This window comes from Alternaria arborescens, assembly GCF_004154835.1.
Source record: "Alternaria arborescens strain FERA 675 chromosome Unknown contig_18, whole genome shotgun sequence".
Lineage (NCBI taxonomy): Eukaryota > Fungi > Ascomycota > Dothideomycetes > Pleosporales > Pleosporaceae > Alternaria > Alternaria arborescens.
In genome coordinates, this window is record NW_021167873.1 from 352,359 (window position 1) to 368,596 (window position 16,238).

Consider the following 16,238-nt stretch of genomic DNA (forward strand, 5'->3'; position numbering starts at 1 on the left):
GCAGGTTCGTCGTGACCCAGTGTGTTGCGCCATTACAAACTATCTCACGCCGTTCAGCTGAGTCGCCCCAACAGTAAGAGAGCGCTTCATATGCGGGAAGGTCGTCAGTCTCGTACTGCCGAAGCTCACACGATACTGGTGACTCCGGAGACTCAGAGGGTAGTATATGCAAGAGGCGGATTTCAGTGTCCGATAGTCGCGTGGGATACAGCGTATTCATTGCGATTATAGAAGCGGATTCGCGTTAAGTGGATGTCGGTCGGTGGTAGATAACGCATAACCGAGTAAAACGCAGCGAAGGGCTACCAGCCGGAAGTTTGGTCAAAATTGCGATCTATTTTGCCAAAGACAAGAATACTGAAAATCTTCTGTATGCGTTCATATAGCATTAATGGAGCTAGGTGTGATAGATGTATTGTGTGGAGCGGGGCAGAATCGATGCTAAGGGAGTAGGGGCGAACGCAAGCAGATGCTATTCCGCTTTCGGTCTAATGTGAGAGCACCAATACTGTCCACCCCCAATGGCAGCGCCTCGGTTTTCCCTCACTGCTCAGCTCTTGGCAAATGACTCATTTAGAATCATGTCACTACTGCGTACAGCTTCACCGATCAGCATCTCTGTCATGAGTCAGGAGAGGAAGTCACGATGCAGCAATTATTTACAAAAGGCGATGTAGTAGGCTTGTCCCCAAGAGTCCTCTACCGGCATGTCTTTACACGAACTTACCAACGAGAACGGGGTCAGAGAATACCTCGAAGCACATCAGTCCACACCTATCAGCGTACAATTACTCTCAGGAGGCAGTGCCAACTATGTCTACCGTGTTATAAACCATGATGGCTCGACACACATCTTGAAACACGCAGAACCTTATTTGCATAGCAACAAAGACTTTGCATTCGACCCTAAGCGTATGAACTACGAAGCGCGAATCTTGCAGGCTCTATCTTCCTCCGAGAGCCCTTTGATCGCAACTCTTCCCGGATCGAACGTACACACGGTACGGCTGTTGAACTACGACGAGACCAACAAGCTGCTTGAACTCGAAGATGGGGGTAGTCGCAATCTAAAGGACGCTTATACAGACCCGGAACTTGATATGCCATACATTGCAGAACAGATTGGAAGATGGCTCGTTGCACTGCATCTATCCGCAAGAAATCTCTCGCTCGCTTCACCGGATCAAGCCCGAGGCATCGACAATAACCCTATTGCGGTTGATATTTATCGGTATCCGTACAACGGCCTGCACATCGCCCTTACACAATCTGGTTACGACTCTCAGTTGGCTCACGTTATCAACGAAAGATTCGGAAGTTTAGTCGCGGTAGATGATGAATGTATCTGTCACGGCGACTTTTGGCCTGGCAATGTTCTCGTGCGGAACATTGAACAAGAGCCAGTCGAGCTTACGATTGTGGATTGGGAGCTGGTGCGCCGCGGTACCAGTGCAACCGATGTTGGTCAGTTCGCTGCCGAATCGTTCCTTCTTGATCGCTTTCGTGGCGGTAGGGGCTTACTTAGTGCATTCCTGAACGCCTATATTACAGCTCGGGAGCAGACAGAGACGCTTGGTAGGTCGTGGCTGACACGAGTAGTAGTGCACTGGGCAGTTCATGTTGCGTTCTGGCCTACTAGAGTTAGATGGTCGAACGAGGAGGAGACTAAGGCCCTTGTTGGAGTGGGCGTTGCTACTTTGGAAAACATTCTGAATGAAGATTGGGACAAGGTGTTGGAGTCACCATTGTTGAGAGACGTAAAGGAAAGGTATGCTACGTTGTTAGCGCGACCTTGACGACTGCGCGTAGAGTAGGACTGCATCTCAAGTCTGAAGGTATCTGGTGTCCGAAAACACTTCGGTTACTTGACATCAGACCTCCACCAATTCTACCAGCTTCTTAAGACACCTTCTGCCATACTGGTAATCAAACATCTTGCTCATGGTCACATGTGGAGACCACGAAGAATCCCCTAGTCACATCACCATCATAACAATGGTCACCAGATACTTGGTAGCTCAACTAGCATCATTTGCCCATGCATATATAAGCACTCAACTACAACACCACTGGCCCAGCATCAACCGCTTGATTAGTCGATACAATGGCTACCTCATCCTCGTCGAGCAATACTACTGAGTTCAAACCCATTATTGAACACATAACTCCGATACTAGCCACCGCGGTGGCTCAGAGACTATTGCCTAATCTCAGAGAAGAGATGGCGTGCATGATACCTGGAATCGTGTCTCAAACACTTTCTCAACGAGGGGTTGCTGACAAGCATAAGAACAACGACAGCGAAGGCAACAAAACAACCAGAGAATACTTGCAGGCCACCACCGATACTAGAATGCCACCACCACAGCAATATCTGCAGGGACCGTTACCTCGCCCTCTACCACAACCTCCCTTGGCTTTACAGCACTAGAGTCAAGCGATTGCCATCACACCAACTCAAAATAGGCGAGTTTCGGGCGAAGAGATACTTAAAGGGGTTCACGAGTATAAGATACGTGAAGGCATGGCACAGACCAGAGAGATGACGAATGCGGGTGTGGCGGTTACTGTTGCATTGAAACCAAACGGTTCGCACTTTGGAGTACAGGATGAAGCGGCTGTCGACTGGAGCGGCAAGGAATCAGACATATCTGGGATGAGTTCAAGTGGTCATAGGGTAGACAAGAACAATGGTGAGAGCGGACAGGTTAAAAAGAAGGGAGGATAGCAGATGTAGGAGGAGCTGCGATGCGATGCAAATCGAAATCCAGATATCATGCAACGTTTCGTGATGCTGGCTTACATTGCCACTGGTGATAGGCTGCATTCTTACCACATTCTTCATAGCTAATATTGTGTAATTGCACATTTTTGCTGATGGTACACAGGTAAACGTACATGAGCTCTCGGTCTTTACTGCATCTTTCTCGCACCCGATGCACTCTCAATCTCCGCCATCTTGCCCTCTCGCCAAAACCAAACTGCAGCAAGCGTCGCGCCTGGTCCGCCCATAGCCGTCACCGCGGCGATGACGAGAAAGCCCTCAAAGATGTTCTCGAGTGTGGCTTCTCCATTCTTCACCCGCTGCACATCGCATATAGCGACCCAAGACGGGATGATATACATTGATCCAATGATGAGCCAATCCCACTGGAAGATAAACAGAAGGCCCCAATCCATGCCCTTCTTCCATGTGTAGGTACTGGGGATGAATACGCGGGCGTAAGTCACATCGGGATTGTCGGATAGGGAGATACCACGGATGGTGATCCAATGCGTCGCCACAGAGACAACGAAAGCGAAAGCATAGAGAACCTTGAGACTTCGGACGTCTGCACTCTTGTTCTTCGCGGTGACGACGGTCGAAGAACCTGAGAGAGAAACGAACCATAGCGGAATATTGGCGAAAATGGGCGTGAACTGCCAGAACGCGAGAAGATTTTGGAGCATGTCTGAATCTAGGCCGGGGATGAATAATGCGATGGTAGGCACAACGTAGAACAAAAGAATTCCTGGGAGAATCGCGCGCGCATAAGGCAATGGAACAGTGCGTCCAGTCTGGAAGTATGATTTTGGACTTGAGATGCGATGGAAGGCTAGCCACCAAAGAGTCACTATGCAAGCGCCTCCCACATTCTGGTAGATGAAGGCCCAGAGAGAAATGCTTCATATTATCAGTAACATGCGTCGATTTTCGTCAGATCCCTCCTGATGGCTCACTTACTATTTAACCCAACTACCCTGGTTTCGCTCCCGGCATGCCTCGACACCATGCACCGCAAGAAGGGGCGTGATCTGAAGGAGGAAATGGAGCTGTTGCCAATAGAAGGTCTCGCTCCATCCTGTGGGCCCATACAAGAATGCAGCCACCAAGAAAGACAGTCCCTCGTCTAGGGTACGGATACCCGTATAGTGCTTCTTGAGGGACACACCGTTAGGCAGAGTACCTGATGCAGCCACGTCCAAGAAACCAACAGGAACTTCGTTTTGAGCTGTCGTAATGCGCATAGTATAGAGCCCAATCCCAGCTAGAACTGCCATTACAGCCAGTAGCGCATTGTTGTTCGGGCGGCCGACGCGTGCTGTTGATGTTGCCATGGTGGGTGGTTACTGGCGCTCAAAAGAACAACGCGCCGTAGCAGATGACCGCGGTTTTGTTTGTCGTCCCTCGGCGCGCCTTGGGCACAACTTGGCGAGCTTCGCCTCTCGTATCAGTACTGGAGGTCAGCTCGGACATATATTTCATCCGGTGGTTGCGGGGGTTGCTTATGTAAAACGGCACAAAGCGAAGCGCCTCATCATAGGTTCTCAGATGCGATCTCCTGACTAAAAAAGAAGACTATTGTATGTTGCCATTGATGGAGTGCTGCAGCAAGGAAGAAATCATAACTTGAGTTGTCCTGGGGTTGATCACAAACAAATCGGAGGTGTCTCACGTGACTGGTAGATAATCCTACCCTTTCGGCGAATTCAATGGCAAGATCGAGAGGGGCATTGGTCGGGTGACATTTGAAACTCAATTCGAGCTGAAATCCAACGAAGACGAGATCGGATGTTTGTCTTGCGATTCGTCAATGGTTGATCCCAGGTAAGTGTACCGGACGCTTGGTTCGGCCCTTTCGGCTAAGCGGCACATTGCGATGGCCGGAACGTGTTTCAACGGCGTTGGTGGTGAGAGGCCATCCGGTTTTGGGGGCGTGACGTCAACGCACCGCCTCATCGAGTGGCTCACGTTTCCATGGTTTTTATCGCTGTTCGCATAACAATTCCAAGGGTGTTTAAAAAGCAAGCCGACTGCCTAACTCGATAGATCAGAGCTTGTACACTTTTGCGGGGTGATGTGCCGCGACGGTACCTGCCAAGGCGATGAAACCTCGATGGTTGACGCGGAGGCGCCGCGATCGCGTCCACCACGCGACGCTAGAGAGGTGATGTCATAGCACCCATTCAGCGACGTTTGACGCAGTCTGGAGCGAGCACTATCGAGAATATATCCCTCTGATGCAGGGACACTGCCACATGCGGCATAGTGTCCCCAGTTTATGATGCGCTCTCCACCGCTATTACGCATTGGCGTCTTCCATGTCTCGGAATCTTGGCTGCCATGGTTTGACAGCGCGTCGCGTCTTCCTTCTTGTAAGCTTGGTTTTCTTGTCAGCCCTTGACTACAACCTCTTTCTTTCTCAAGCCTTACACAGATACCCTAGGAGTTCCAAAGACTTCGAAAATTACGAGCTATGGTCGGAACCAGACGCAACATTCTCAACAGCCACAACAGCAACGGCAGCATCAACAGCAGAAGCAATGCGAACGAGTTCAGTAAATACCAGCGTGTCGATCTGGAAGGCGGATATGGAGGAAACAATCCTGTCAAATCAAAGAAGCGATTTCGTGATGCGATCGACCAAACCGTAAAGGACAATCGCGCCAATGAGATGAAAAAGAAGTTGATCGATAATATCGACCATGAAGCGCTGGAATTTTTCAGGAAGAGCGACGAGAGTGTACGTCTCAATCCATACGTCTACTTGCAGCGACGCTGATATGTGTTGCACAGCTCAAATCCATCAAAAATAAGAAAGTACGCGGCTTCTACGAGGAACAGAACTCGCGCTTGGACGATTGGGCAGAGGTAGACATGGTTGTTTCTTCGCTTGCCGATGATATTGTGGATAGTATGAATCCGCGAGATACCGATGGCGACGGAGTAGCAGAAGACCGTGGACCGTTGGGCAATAGCGGCGAGGAATTGGAACCTTTTCTCCCCGAAGAAGAGCGTGACCGAAGAGCGAGATCCGCCAAACACGCACGATGGGCGATAAACGTAAGTTCAAAAGACGGAGAATGTAGCCAAAGCTGACAGTTTTTAGATCAACGTCCTTGTGAACGTCCTTCTACTCGCGGCCAAGGGTGTAGCAGCGATTTGGTCCAGCTCTTTGTCGCTGATCGCGTCTCTTGTTGATTCGGCACTTGACCTGCTATGCACCATCATCATCTGGACCACCAACAAACTCGTTGGCTGGCGTTTGCAGAGTCTAAAGAAGAAGTTTCCCATCGGCCGACGACGCCTCGAACCTATTGGAATTCTGGTCTTCTCTATCATTATGGTCATATCGTTCCTCCAGATTCTGCAAGAGTCGGTCAAGAAGCTCCTGCCAAGCGGCGACCACAGTGTATCCCAGTTGCCACCCGCTGCTATCTTCGCCATGGTAGCTACAATCGTCGTCAAGGGCACTATCTGGTTTGGATGTGCAAGGGTCAAGACAACGCAAGTACAGGCTCTCGCCCAAGACTGCAAGACTGGTACGTTTGTGTCCTCGGTCAACTGTGTATATCTGCTAACGAACACAGACGTTTATTTCAACACACTGTCTCTTCTTTTCCCTCTTATCGGCGGCCACGTCGGCGTCTGGTGGCTCGATCCTCTCGGCGCAGCTTGCCTTTCGCTATACATCATCTACGACTGGGCTTGCACTTGTTTCGAAAACGTCACTCGTCTGACCGGTGAAGCAGCCAATGACCGTGTGGAGCGCAAGATGATGTACATGGCGTACCGCTTCTCACCTCTCGTTGAAGGTTTCAAGAGTCTCAAGTGCTACCACGCAGGTGATGGTGTCTGTGTGGAGATTGATGTGCTCATGAAGGAGGAGACACCGCTGAGGAAATGTCATGACATTGCCGAGACTCTGCAGTACTGTCTAGAAGGCTTAAATGAGGTGGACCGCGCTTTTGTGACAATGGACTGTGAGTATTCCAATCGAGAGACGAGCGTTTTCGAATTTGCAGCTAATCTTTTACAGACACTTCACAAGGTCCCACAGGCCATGCTGGTAGCTAGGTTTATGCCTGCCAGTGATGTACATCTGGAGCCATTCCTTATTCTTAGCATAGCGTGCCTGGCGTTCGGTCAGTACTATAAACACTTACTTTCTTCAATACAACTATTCGGTAAAACCTTTCCTTTCGTACCTTATCGCTGCATTTTCCACCCGGCGCTACGATTTATGAGGTTCGCGAGAAGCGCGTTGTGGTCAACACATGGAATGAATGACCAAACCTGCACAAGCTGAGACCCAAAACATCCCGCTCATCACCGCAAGCCTAGACTTGTGCAGTACTTATCCGGTCTCATAGTTCATAACGATCATCTTAGTCTGATCTCTTATATTTCCCTGGGTATCATTAACTTCACTCCAAACTGTACAATAGTATCCCTGTAGAATGCTACGCGGAAACTAGAAACTAAACCAAAGACACAAGTGTGTGCCATATGGATCAAAGGAAAAACAAGAACGCTCACGGGAAAAGACACTCGCTGAAAACCCCGCTTCGGCCCCAAAGAATCACTCACGACTCCGCTTCATCCGATCGCTTCCACCGGAGTCATCAGCTCTACGCCCCTTCTTCTCCTTCATCGCAGTACATTCTTCCTTCTCAGTGAGTCTTCGCAAGGTTCTTCATTTCGTCCCGCGTCAGGCAACCACTTGGGAAGACTTGTTTCATTAGCCCAAAGTTCGTGGCGGAGATACGTCTGAAGAGCGGCCCAAGCTCTTTCTGGCGGTCGGCGCAGGTTGCGTACGATCCAGGTATCTCTTCATCGGCTTTGACGTCTTGAGCATATAATGCTTCGTTGCACGTCCAGACCAAGATCTCGCAGCTGGATGGTGCCGGGTCGGCGACCAATCCTCTGATCACATCGATAGTCCATTCGATATTGACCCTCTTTCGGTTGCTGCTGTCAGAACCCTGGAACCTAGGATGTTTGATAACATAATCTATCACAATCTCGTTGTCTGATGGTTTCCGCCATGAGTAGTCGAACATGCCTGCAAACAAGGACCAGGCTTTGTCTGTCTTGTTCATCATCTTCCTTTGCGCCTCAATCAGCAATCTAGTCAATTCCTCTCTGCCCGATCGTGGCCCTGATTTTGCCGATTCTCCCCTCATGAGAGGGCGTGGTATACAGATATGTCGCCGAACTGCTGAGCATAGATCACGATCTGCTGCTGGAGCTCGGCTTCTAGGCGAGGGCGTAGGGAACGAGCGAAGAGCTTTCGCTGCGACTCATCCACTCCGATAGGTAGAAACTTGCTCGACATTATAGCGATAGATCATCGAGGTTGCTGGGTATGATCGTGGCTGACTGTGTCGGGGTTGGATTGCGAAGTACTGCTGGTGCACTGCGGAGGGGCTAGAGATCGCTGAAAAGTTTCAAGCGCTATGACTTGTGGTGACAACAGCGAACCGCAATGGACAAGCGAGAGTACAGCGTCATAAAAGCGCCCAATAAAGCTTGAGAAAGTGAAAGTGAAACAGAAACGGTTATAACGCTAAGCCATATCGCGCAGCTCGCAAACCAATGACACTCAACGATTGCATCATCCCATCAAATTAGAAGCCCTTTGGAATAGTAAGGGATCTCATTGCAACAGAAGGTAGAGAGGACATACAGCCATAGCCTGCCAGACCATTGAAAACATGTTATACTTGTTGATTCACTTCTTCCATGTCGCGAAATGCGAGGGAGAATCCCGAAGTCTAGAATGCAGAACAGATAAGCCACATGAACAGATGAAATATGATGATGGGTGATGAAAATAGAAGATGTATCTAAGACGAGTTTCCGGTGGAAGTGTTACCCGGAAAGGGTCTTCACAGCCAGCTCTTGCCGTAAGTACAGAGACATGCACTCGGTTGAGCACTCATAATGCCATTTGAGCACCACTCCTGTCACTACCTATAAGGGTATTTTCCATTGTCATCCGAATGTTCTCTCGTCATATCATGATACACACTGTGAGACACCGTGCCCGATTTGTTGTCAGTTTGCCGAAATGAATTCTGTCACTTCAGTGTCATTGGAACCAACAACTTGACGATGAATAGTGAAGCTTGGAGATAGCTTCGTCGCGCGAAAAGATGTTCGAAAGAGCGTGGCTGGGAAGGACGCGTCGTTTGTCCTTAGCCCGAGCATGACATCATGTCTGAATAATTAGCCTCAGGCGTCCTCGCGCTGGATCGCGCGTCGCGTCCGTTGCCCCTTCCTTCATCCCAATTCTACCAGCCTACAACGCAAACGATCGACCACGTGTAGCTGCTTAGGAAAACATTCGTTTTGAACCCCGCAAGTTGCGATGTTCTTTCCTACCCGGGGCGCGCTATGTGCTTCACTCTCGCACTCTCAGCTCTCAAACCACAATCGTCTTCATCATACGCATAGCTCTGTAGAACGCCCAGCCTTCCAACACCAAATCTCAGTCAATGTTCCCTTGTTCAGGAGGCGTGCAATAATTCGTAAACTACGATTTGAGAAGGCTAAGCATAGCGATCGGGGCCAGCGACATAGCCTGGCTCCATCTCCCCGCAGCACCTACAACGATGTGTCAGCCGACGCGGCACGATATCTACACTACCCCGTACTTCGACAGACGGTACTGGTTTGTGTGCCGATTCTAGACTATCTAATGTTGGCGACCGTATATACAGCATGTAGTACGAAAATAGCGATATGTGATGACGCTAAGCTGGATTCGACATCAGACACTACGCTTACACATGCTTATGTTGCACCGGTGACTACTATGTCGCATAAGCCGTGCAGACGGTACAATCACTGAAGGCTTGCATCTTGTAGTATAATGCGACGTCCCCAATATGCGATCTGAAGGTTCTAGTTCAGTCAGACAGCAACCTCGACAACATGGCAAACGTCACCGGTACCAATGGCATCACTGGCGCCAACTTCGACATATACGGTGCGAACCGCGTACTTCCCCGAGCAATGACCGCGTTCACAGCTATTGCGTGGTACAATTCGATCGAACTACTCATCCTCGTCTTCGTCATATTCAGGAGGTACTCCGGCTTGTACTTTTGGAGTCTTATAGTCAATGCAATCAGCATTGTGCCGTATGCGACTGGTATGGTTAGCTTGCCAAATCGGAGACGGCCTCGCTGACGAGGTATACAGGAGCATGGATGAAACAAAACAACGTCGCACATAATCCCTACGTTTATAACACCCTCCTTACGCTCGGGTGGATTTTGATGGTTCCCGGGCAATCAGTCGTATTATACTCTCGCCTGTACTTGATCTCCCCGAATCTCAAACTTCTGCGTTTCATCTTTTGGATGATCGTCACTTCGGCAATATGTCTGTGTGTACCTACTGTCACGCTGAGTCTACGGCAATACACCAAGCACCCGGAATCTTACACACGCGGCTACATGGTCATGGAAAAGATACAAATGACTCTTTTCACTGTTCAGGAGATCTTCATATCCTGCGTCTATCTGTTGGAGACCCGCAAGCTGATGCGTGTCATCTTCGACGGCAAAGCGAGGAAGTGGATGTGGCAACTTGTTGTAATGAATGTACTCCTACTGATACTGGATATCGCTTTGCTCACGACAGAGTTTCTGGATCTTTACATGATACAGACAACCTTCAAGTCTCTTGTATACAGCTTCAAGCTCAAGATTGAGTTCGCAGTCCTTAGCCAGATTGTCCACGTCATTCAAGATCGTGCGCAGTCTGGTAGCTCAGTCGCCGCACTTCCGTCAACTCTGGTGTGTCAACCGTGCGCAGGAAAACCGATATCAAGTCAGATCTCAGAGGTAGAGGACATGCAACGCAATGTGCCACTCGAGTGGCGGCTATCGAAAGACACTACAGCTTTAGTTTCGCCAGTCGCGCTCACTGTGGCGAGAAAAGACGACGTCGAAAGTGCCAGATGTAGCATCGTTTCTGTAGATGCAATGTATCCCGGAAGACTGGGATGACTGTAGGACAAGTATATGGTCAATTGAAATGAACCATAAGCGCAGACCAATGAATCAATAGGTGATGTCACCAAGCATTTGCGATATTATCGCCGGGCCCATAGATTTCTTTCCAGCGCCGCTCTCCATAGGTCATCTTCACGGTTGCTATTCAACTACTAACATGTCCACTGGTTCACTACTATCCTGGCCGTAGTTGCGCACACGTGATCTAGATACGCCTTTTACCATAATCTTTTAACGTTGACTTGAATAGACTGCCGATACCTTGACTTCCAAGGAACCCGTTCTGGTAGCAATCCGAAAGGCGGTTAAGCGAGTGGGCGAGATCTGCAGCAAGGCAATGCACTGAGCGTGAATGAGATCTCGGTCGATTCGCTGTTTTTTTGCGGAACGGCTGGGTATACTAGCAGCGCTCCTCATTCATATTATGTTTTGAACTTCGGTGAGAGTAGATACGTAGTTTTCGATGCGTAGGTTGATCGCGCGAAGTCTTTCGTAGTGATTGTAAAGAACTTTTGAAGGCAGCCGGGTCTGATGAAACCATGTCGTTAGTGTTCGAGCAACGCTGAGTATCCACTAACCAGAGCAGGCGCTCAGCCCATCGTCACCTCGTCAGATAATCTTGACCTGTCGAATTGGCAATTCCTCAACGAAATCACGGATCATCTGAGTCTTTTGTGGAGTGGTCATCCCGGCCCGAGAAACGGCTCCAATGGCGATGGTTCCCATTCTCTCGAAGACGCCGTCGGTAACCTCTCGAAGAATGAGCCCGATATAAGAATCTCTTTCTGACAGCAGGCTGATCGTCAAAACGACGAAAGTATCTCCAATCGTGGCCGGTCGATCACCGGTAGACCAGTCAAAATCCATGCGTGTACTCCAATCGTGTAATTTAACGTCCGAAATTGAGGGAGGAACTATTTCCATGCACGCTTCTGGCACGAATATGCTCTGCTCGAGGGTTTTTTCCCACCGAATGGTGTACACATGGCCTTCCAGTAAGATGCTAGCATTTGTGACCTCGCCAATGTGCGCCGGTCCAACACGAGTGTATGACAGGTCCACCAATCTCAAAGATGGTTCGGGTGATCCGCTCCACCAATACACTTGCACTTGTGAAGATGGCCATGCCCATGTTGGGGAACGAATTTGAGGTATCCGCGCCGGCGGCACGCTACCTACATTGAACGGCACCCAGGCGAGATCGGAGAGCAGAGTTTTCTGCCACATACCAGCAATGTATACATCGTCTAGACGTAATCGCATTTCGCGTTCGACTATGGCAGCGACTGCGGGTAACCGATCGCTTGCATAGGTTAAGTCCAGGCCAGAATACATCTTCACCAACTTGTGCCAGCGGTCGACTGGATGTTCAATGACCTCAAAGAGGTTAAGGCTTGAAGGATCGACATGTGGGGGTTGATAGTCCCCCGTATAGGTCCACCCACTCTCGGCAACGAAGCGAGTGGGACATTGCCAAAACATCTATTAGTTAAATTAGAACTTAGTCCATGTGTATGGGACGAATAAAAAAACACTGTATAGTCCAACTCTTCAATCTGAAAGAACTTCAGGAATGCTTAGGAATCTGGAATATACAAATCTCCAGAAGAAGGGAGCGTCGATGGCTTACCTGATCCTTGCCAAAGTGAACCATCCGTGACGACAAAAGTCGCTCTTGGTAAACCCAAGCCCTGCTCAGAAGTGGAAATTCAGTCCAACCTACGGCAGCTGGTGGTGGGAAAACGGGACCGTCTGTGTGTATGTAGAGTTCGTGATCCTGTAACTTTCTGGCCTTGTATGGCTCTCGATCCGACGCAAACAAACCGCAGTCGCTGTCACTAGCCCAAGTAGCTGCAATAGTCAAATGGGCCTGCTCATAAGTCATTGCCATCGTTGCTGCTGCCTCTTTCCAGTCATCCTTATCGTCTTGCATAATGCCTGAGTAAACACACTTTAGTTGAGTACAGATAGATTGACGAGGGCAGCTTACAGCAGGCATCAATCCAGATAAAGCGAAGACCAAGTCTTGTACACAGATTAACAGCGTCTGCAAAGGTCTTTGGTAGTCGATCGATAAGTATGCCGTCAAAAAAATGTCTGGAACTTGCCTTGTCTAACTTGAGTGTTGGGCCTGATTGGCCCCAACAATGACTTAGACAAGCATACATAGCAGTATTTCTTAGATGCTCGCGGAGATAGACGTGCTCTCCATCTATCTCAAGAACTCGATTCGGTAGTTGGTTGACCTTGCGTCCAGCACAAATCTCATGATGCTCAACACAGGTTTCGATCCAATTGTGCAACGTTTGAAGAGATTGATCTGAAGATGTGTCTCCTGGAAGAAGTGTCCTGGTGGGAATAGGTAGTTTGGAGGATGAAAGACCGGGCAGGGTGTGTAGCTCCTGACCTGCAGGAAGTCAAAATCTGTTCCTGTAGTTGGTTCATTTGGTGCTCTCTTCTGTGAAGGCAAGAGTTTTTCGAATCTGTTCGTACATAGACAGTGAGATGTCTTCGCCAATCATTCTTGACTATCCCAGCTATCGAAAGCAAACGAAGCGACACGTGTATAACTTACCTTCTAATCGAAATAGCTCTAGGCGTATTCTTTTACGTTCGCCGGTGTAAATCTCTATGCGCCAACTGTCTAGTATCACACAGATGTCTCTTATGCTATCCATACATAGTCGTCCACTGCTATAGGTGGTAACAGCATCAAGCACAATACTACACCCTTGGCAAGCAGCCGTCACCCCAAGCCGAAGTCTCTTGATGTTTGTGTGCAACAAATGTTTGCCTTCTCTCGAAAACAAGTAGCAAGGCTCATGGCTTTCGTCCTCAGTCTCGTCATTGGTGACCGCGGCCAGATCAGCTGTAGTGTCGGATGGACCAACAGGTCCACTGTCCAAGGGTTCGGTATCCATGGCGATCGAATATCACAGGCCAAGAGTTATATCCAGAGTTATAAGATGCAGACGAAGCCGGGACGGATTTCACCCCATTGCGCTCAGTCAGGCTGCAGCCAGGAGGCTGCCAAGACGTGGGGCAGTGCGCAGCCTTGCTACTACAGGTGGTGTATCTTCGTGGCGCATGCCGGCAAGGATCTCCAAAGCCAATGACTGAGCTAGATGCAAGTGCTTATGTTTGGTGTATGTAAACAGTTGGTGGCTGGCGAGTTAGATGGAAAGAAGTTTGCTGCGAGCCGCGAACTCTAAGAAGTGTCGTTAGTCGTTGTTCTCTCGTCACAGGATGAACAGTCGCAGTCGCTAAGTATCACCGGAACGGAATCACGCAGAAACAAACCACATCGTGCGCAGTGTACTAGTTCATCGATTCGTCTATCATAGACGCGTTATTTCATATATCATCCCCATCATGTCCACCAGCATGCCATCCAACTGGTCATGCCTGCCTCATCCCTCCTCCCAAATCATAATAAAGATAATAAAACTCCACCGACGCCTTCGTTGGGCTCGCTTGGAGCATATATAGGCTTCTGCCCGATGTGGTAAATAAAGAAATACAAAGGATATACGAGAATCAAAGTCGTTCCATCGTCATGCCCAATGAGCCCACTACAGTATCTCCTTCAACTTCTCCTTCTGCGCGCTTGTCAAGCTTGTAGGGAACTTGATCTTCACGCCAACGATGAAGTCGCCACGATCTGAGGGTTTCTTCGATTTGGGCATGCCCAAGTTGGGGTATCGTTCTGTCCAGGTCGGACCTGTGGGGCCGCCGCTGCCAACGCTGAGTTGTTTACCGTCGATGGTTTGTACGGTTCGGCGCCAGCCGGTAAGGGCTTCTTTGAGATCGATTTCGATGGTGTGCTTGACGTCGTCGCCTTCGCGAGTGAACATTGCGTGGGGTTTCTATGGTGTCATTAGTATCGGCTTGCATGTAATGAATAAGAAATCAGGACTTACCTCAGAGACAATGAAGTGCAAATCCTGTGTGCCAACCTCCACCTGGTCGCCCACGTCTGAGAACTTGATCTTGCTGCCAGCCTTCAATCCCTTCTTGATTGGTACCTCCAGAATCCGGTCTTGAGTGCTTTGCTTGCCGGTACTCTGGTCGTATGTCTTGCGCTTGATCTTGAGCTTCTTCGTGGTGCCATTGTACAGCTCCTCTAAGCTCACGGCGAGCGGCTTCTCCACAACTGTGACTTCGGGTTCTGGTGCTCGTCGTCCGCCTCGGAATTGACTGCCCTTTCTGCCTCCACCGCCGCCGCCCATACCGCCCATTCCGCCAGGCATACCGCCCATGCCGAAGCCACCGAAGTCAAAGTCATCCCCGCCGCCGCTGCTGCGCATGAATTCGCCAAAAATGTCGTCGGCGTTGGAGAAGTTGAAGCCGTTTCCACCACCACCTGTCGAGAAGTGGAACGATCGTGCACCGCCGGGCATGCCACCGCCTGATGCGAAGGGGAAACCTCCGCCGCCTCCTGCGCCTGCGAATGGGTTTCCACCAGCGCCACCGGCATCTTCAGGGTGTGGTACGCCGCCGCGTAGTATGAACTCGAGACCGTATTGATCGTATGTCTTGCGCTTCTCGGGGTCGGAGAGGATCTCGTAGGCTTGTGAGCATTCTAGATGTGCTATTAGTATTCTCATTCGTATCCAAGTGAGCTGGTTATGCCATGTACGTACCCTTGAACTTCCCAGCAGCTTGCGGGTTGTCCTTGTTCTTGTCGGGGTGCCATTTCAGCGCCGCCTTCCGGTAGGCCTTCTTGATCTCGTCTTGCGTCGCGGTCTCCGAGACGCCTAGAAATAAGTCAGTAACAGTTCATGTGCCTACCCGAGCACCCCGGGCCCTGGCATGCCTGCTGTCTAGCAGAGCAAGGCGGTGGTGGGGTATATCCGAGGCAAACGTACCTAATGAATCGTAGAGCTTGGACTCCTTGACCATCTTGAAGTCCTACAATTACAAGAGAAAGATATCTCGTGTATGCGCAATTAGTGTTTGTAAATGTCCTGCGTGGTAGCTTATGAGGTTGGGTCGCATTTATCACTCGAGCTTTGGATGTCTCTCCACTTGTCAAACGGCGCTAGCAGTGACGTCGAGCCTTGATGCGGAGCGAACACAGAGAAGGTTCGAGAAGCTTCAACTACAATGCCATATCCATACGATCACATTCATTGATGTCGTGTATCAAGCGCTCATATTCAAAATTAGAAACCTGAATTTGTATCACAGGGGTTGCATCGAATCGACATCCACGGGTACCTAGCAATGTGCTGTCGCGCTCCACCCGACGCGCGCTTGTTGTTCCTCGTGGTCTTCCTTGACGCGCCCCGCTTTTACAATCCTAAAAGCTTCACTTTTACAGAGCAGCACGTCGCAGCTATCGTGGACTCTTCATGCATGGTGTTGGATGAGCTCATCCTCAATTTCCGAAAGTACTATGCACGTGCAGCCGTGTAGAGGGAGAGCAAGGTGGCTGGGACATGTACCTG

The 16,238-nt window shown here is 49.8% G+C and overlaps 7 protein-coding genes across 7 annotated transcripts; 3 read left to right on the forward strand and 4 right to left on the reverse strand.

Moving 5' to 3' along the window:
* Nucleotides 1–707: 707 nt before the first annotated feature.
* AA0111_g7808 (hypothetical protein) lies at nt 708–1,796 on the forward strand (the record flags this gene model as incomplete). Its single annotated transcript, XM_028654186.1, has 1 exon — nt 708–1,796. The coding sequence occupies one exon, from the start codon at nt 708–710 to the stop codon at nt 1,794–1,796; it is 1,089 nt and encodes a 362-aa protein (XP_028504626.1).
* Nucleotides 1,797–2,913: 1,117 nt separating this feature from the next.
* Nucleotides 2,914–4,098, reverse strand: AA0111_g7809 (hypothetical protein; the record flags this gene model as incomplete). Its single annotated transcript, XM_028654187.1, has 2 exons — nt 2,914–3,664; nt 3,725–4,098. The coding sequence occupies 2 exons, from the start codon at nt 4,096–4,098 to the stop codon at nt 2,914–2,916; spliced, it is 1,125 nt and encodes a 374-aa protein (XP_028504625.1).
* Nucleotides 4,099–5,237: 1,139 nt separating this feature from the next.
* AA0111_g7810 (hypothetical protein) lies at nt 5,238–6,838 on the forward strand (the record flags this gene model as incomplete). Its single annotated transcript, XM_028654189.1, has 5 exons — nt 5,238–5,504; nt 5,558–5,824; nt 5,871–6,303; nt 6,352–6,744; nt 6,801–6,838. The coding sequence occupies 5 exons, from the start codon at nt 5,238–5,240 to the stop codon at nt 6,836–6,838; spliced, it is 1,398 nt and encodes a 465-aa protein (XP_028504515.1).
* Nucleotides 6,839–7,434: 596 nt separating this feature from the next.
* On the reverse strand, nt 7,435–7,947 carry AA0111_g7811 (hypothetical protein; the record flags this gene model as incomplete). Its single annotated transcript, XM_028654190.1, has 1 exon — nt 7,435–7,947. One exon carries the CDS (start codon nt 7,945–7,947, stop codon nt 7,435–7,437), a length of 513 nt encoding a protein of 170 aa, XP_028504516.1.
* Nucleotides 7,948–9,700: 1,753 nt separating this feature from the next.
* Nucleotides 9,701–10,782, forward strand: AA0111_g7812 (hypothetical protein; the record flags this gene model as incomplete). The annotated part of the gene is made up of 2 exons (XM_028654191.1): nt 9,701–9,920; nt 9,971–10,782. The coding sequence occupies 2 exons, from the start codon at nt 9,701–9,703 to the stop codon at nt 10,780–10,782; spliced, it is 1,032 nt and encodes a 343-aa protein (XP_028504517.1).
* Nucleotides 10,783–11,397: 615 nt separating this feature from the next.
* AA0111_g7813 (hypothetical protein) lies at nt 11,398–12,721 on the reverse strand (the record flags this gene model as incomplete). Its single annotated transcript, XM_028654192.1, has 2 exons — nt 11,398–12,270; nt 12,419–12,721. The coding sequence occupies 2 exons, from the start codon at nt 12,719–12,721 to the stop codon at nt 11,398–11,400; spliced, it is 1,176 nt and encodes a 391-aa protein (XP_028504518.1).
* Nucleotides 12,722–14,360: 1,639 nt separating this feature from the next.
* AA0111_g7814 (hypothetical protein) lies at nt 14,361–15,690 on the reverse strand (the record flags this gene model as incomplete). Its single annotated transcript, XM_028654193.1, has 4 exons — nt 14,361–14,654; nt 14,709–15,370; nt 15,432–15,545; nt 15,657–15,690. 4 exons carry the CDS (start codon nt 15,688–15,690, stop codon nt 14,361–14,363), a joined length of 1,104 nt encoding a protein of 367 aa, XP_028504511.1.
* Between the last annotated feature and the right edge of the window lie 548 nt (nt 15,691–16,238).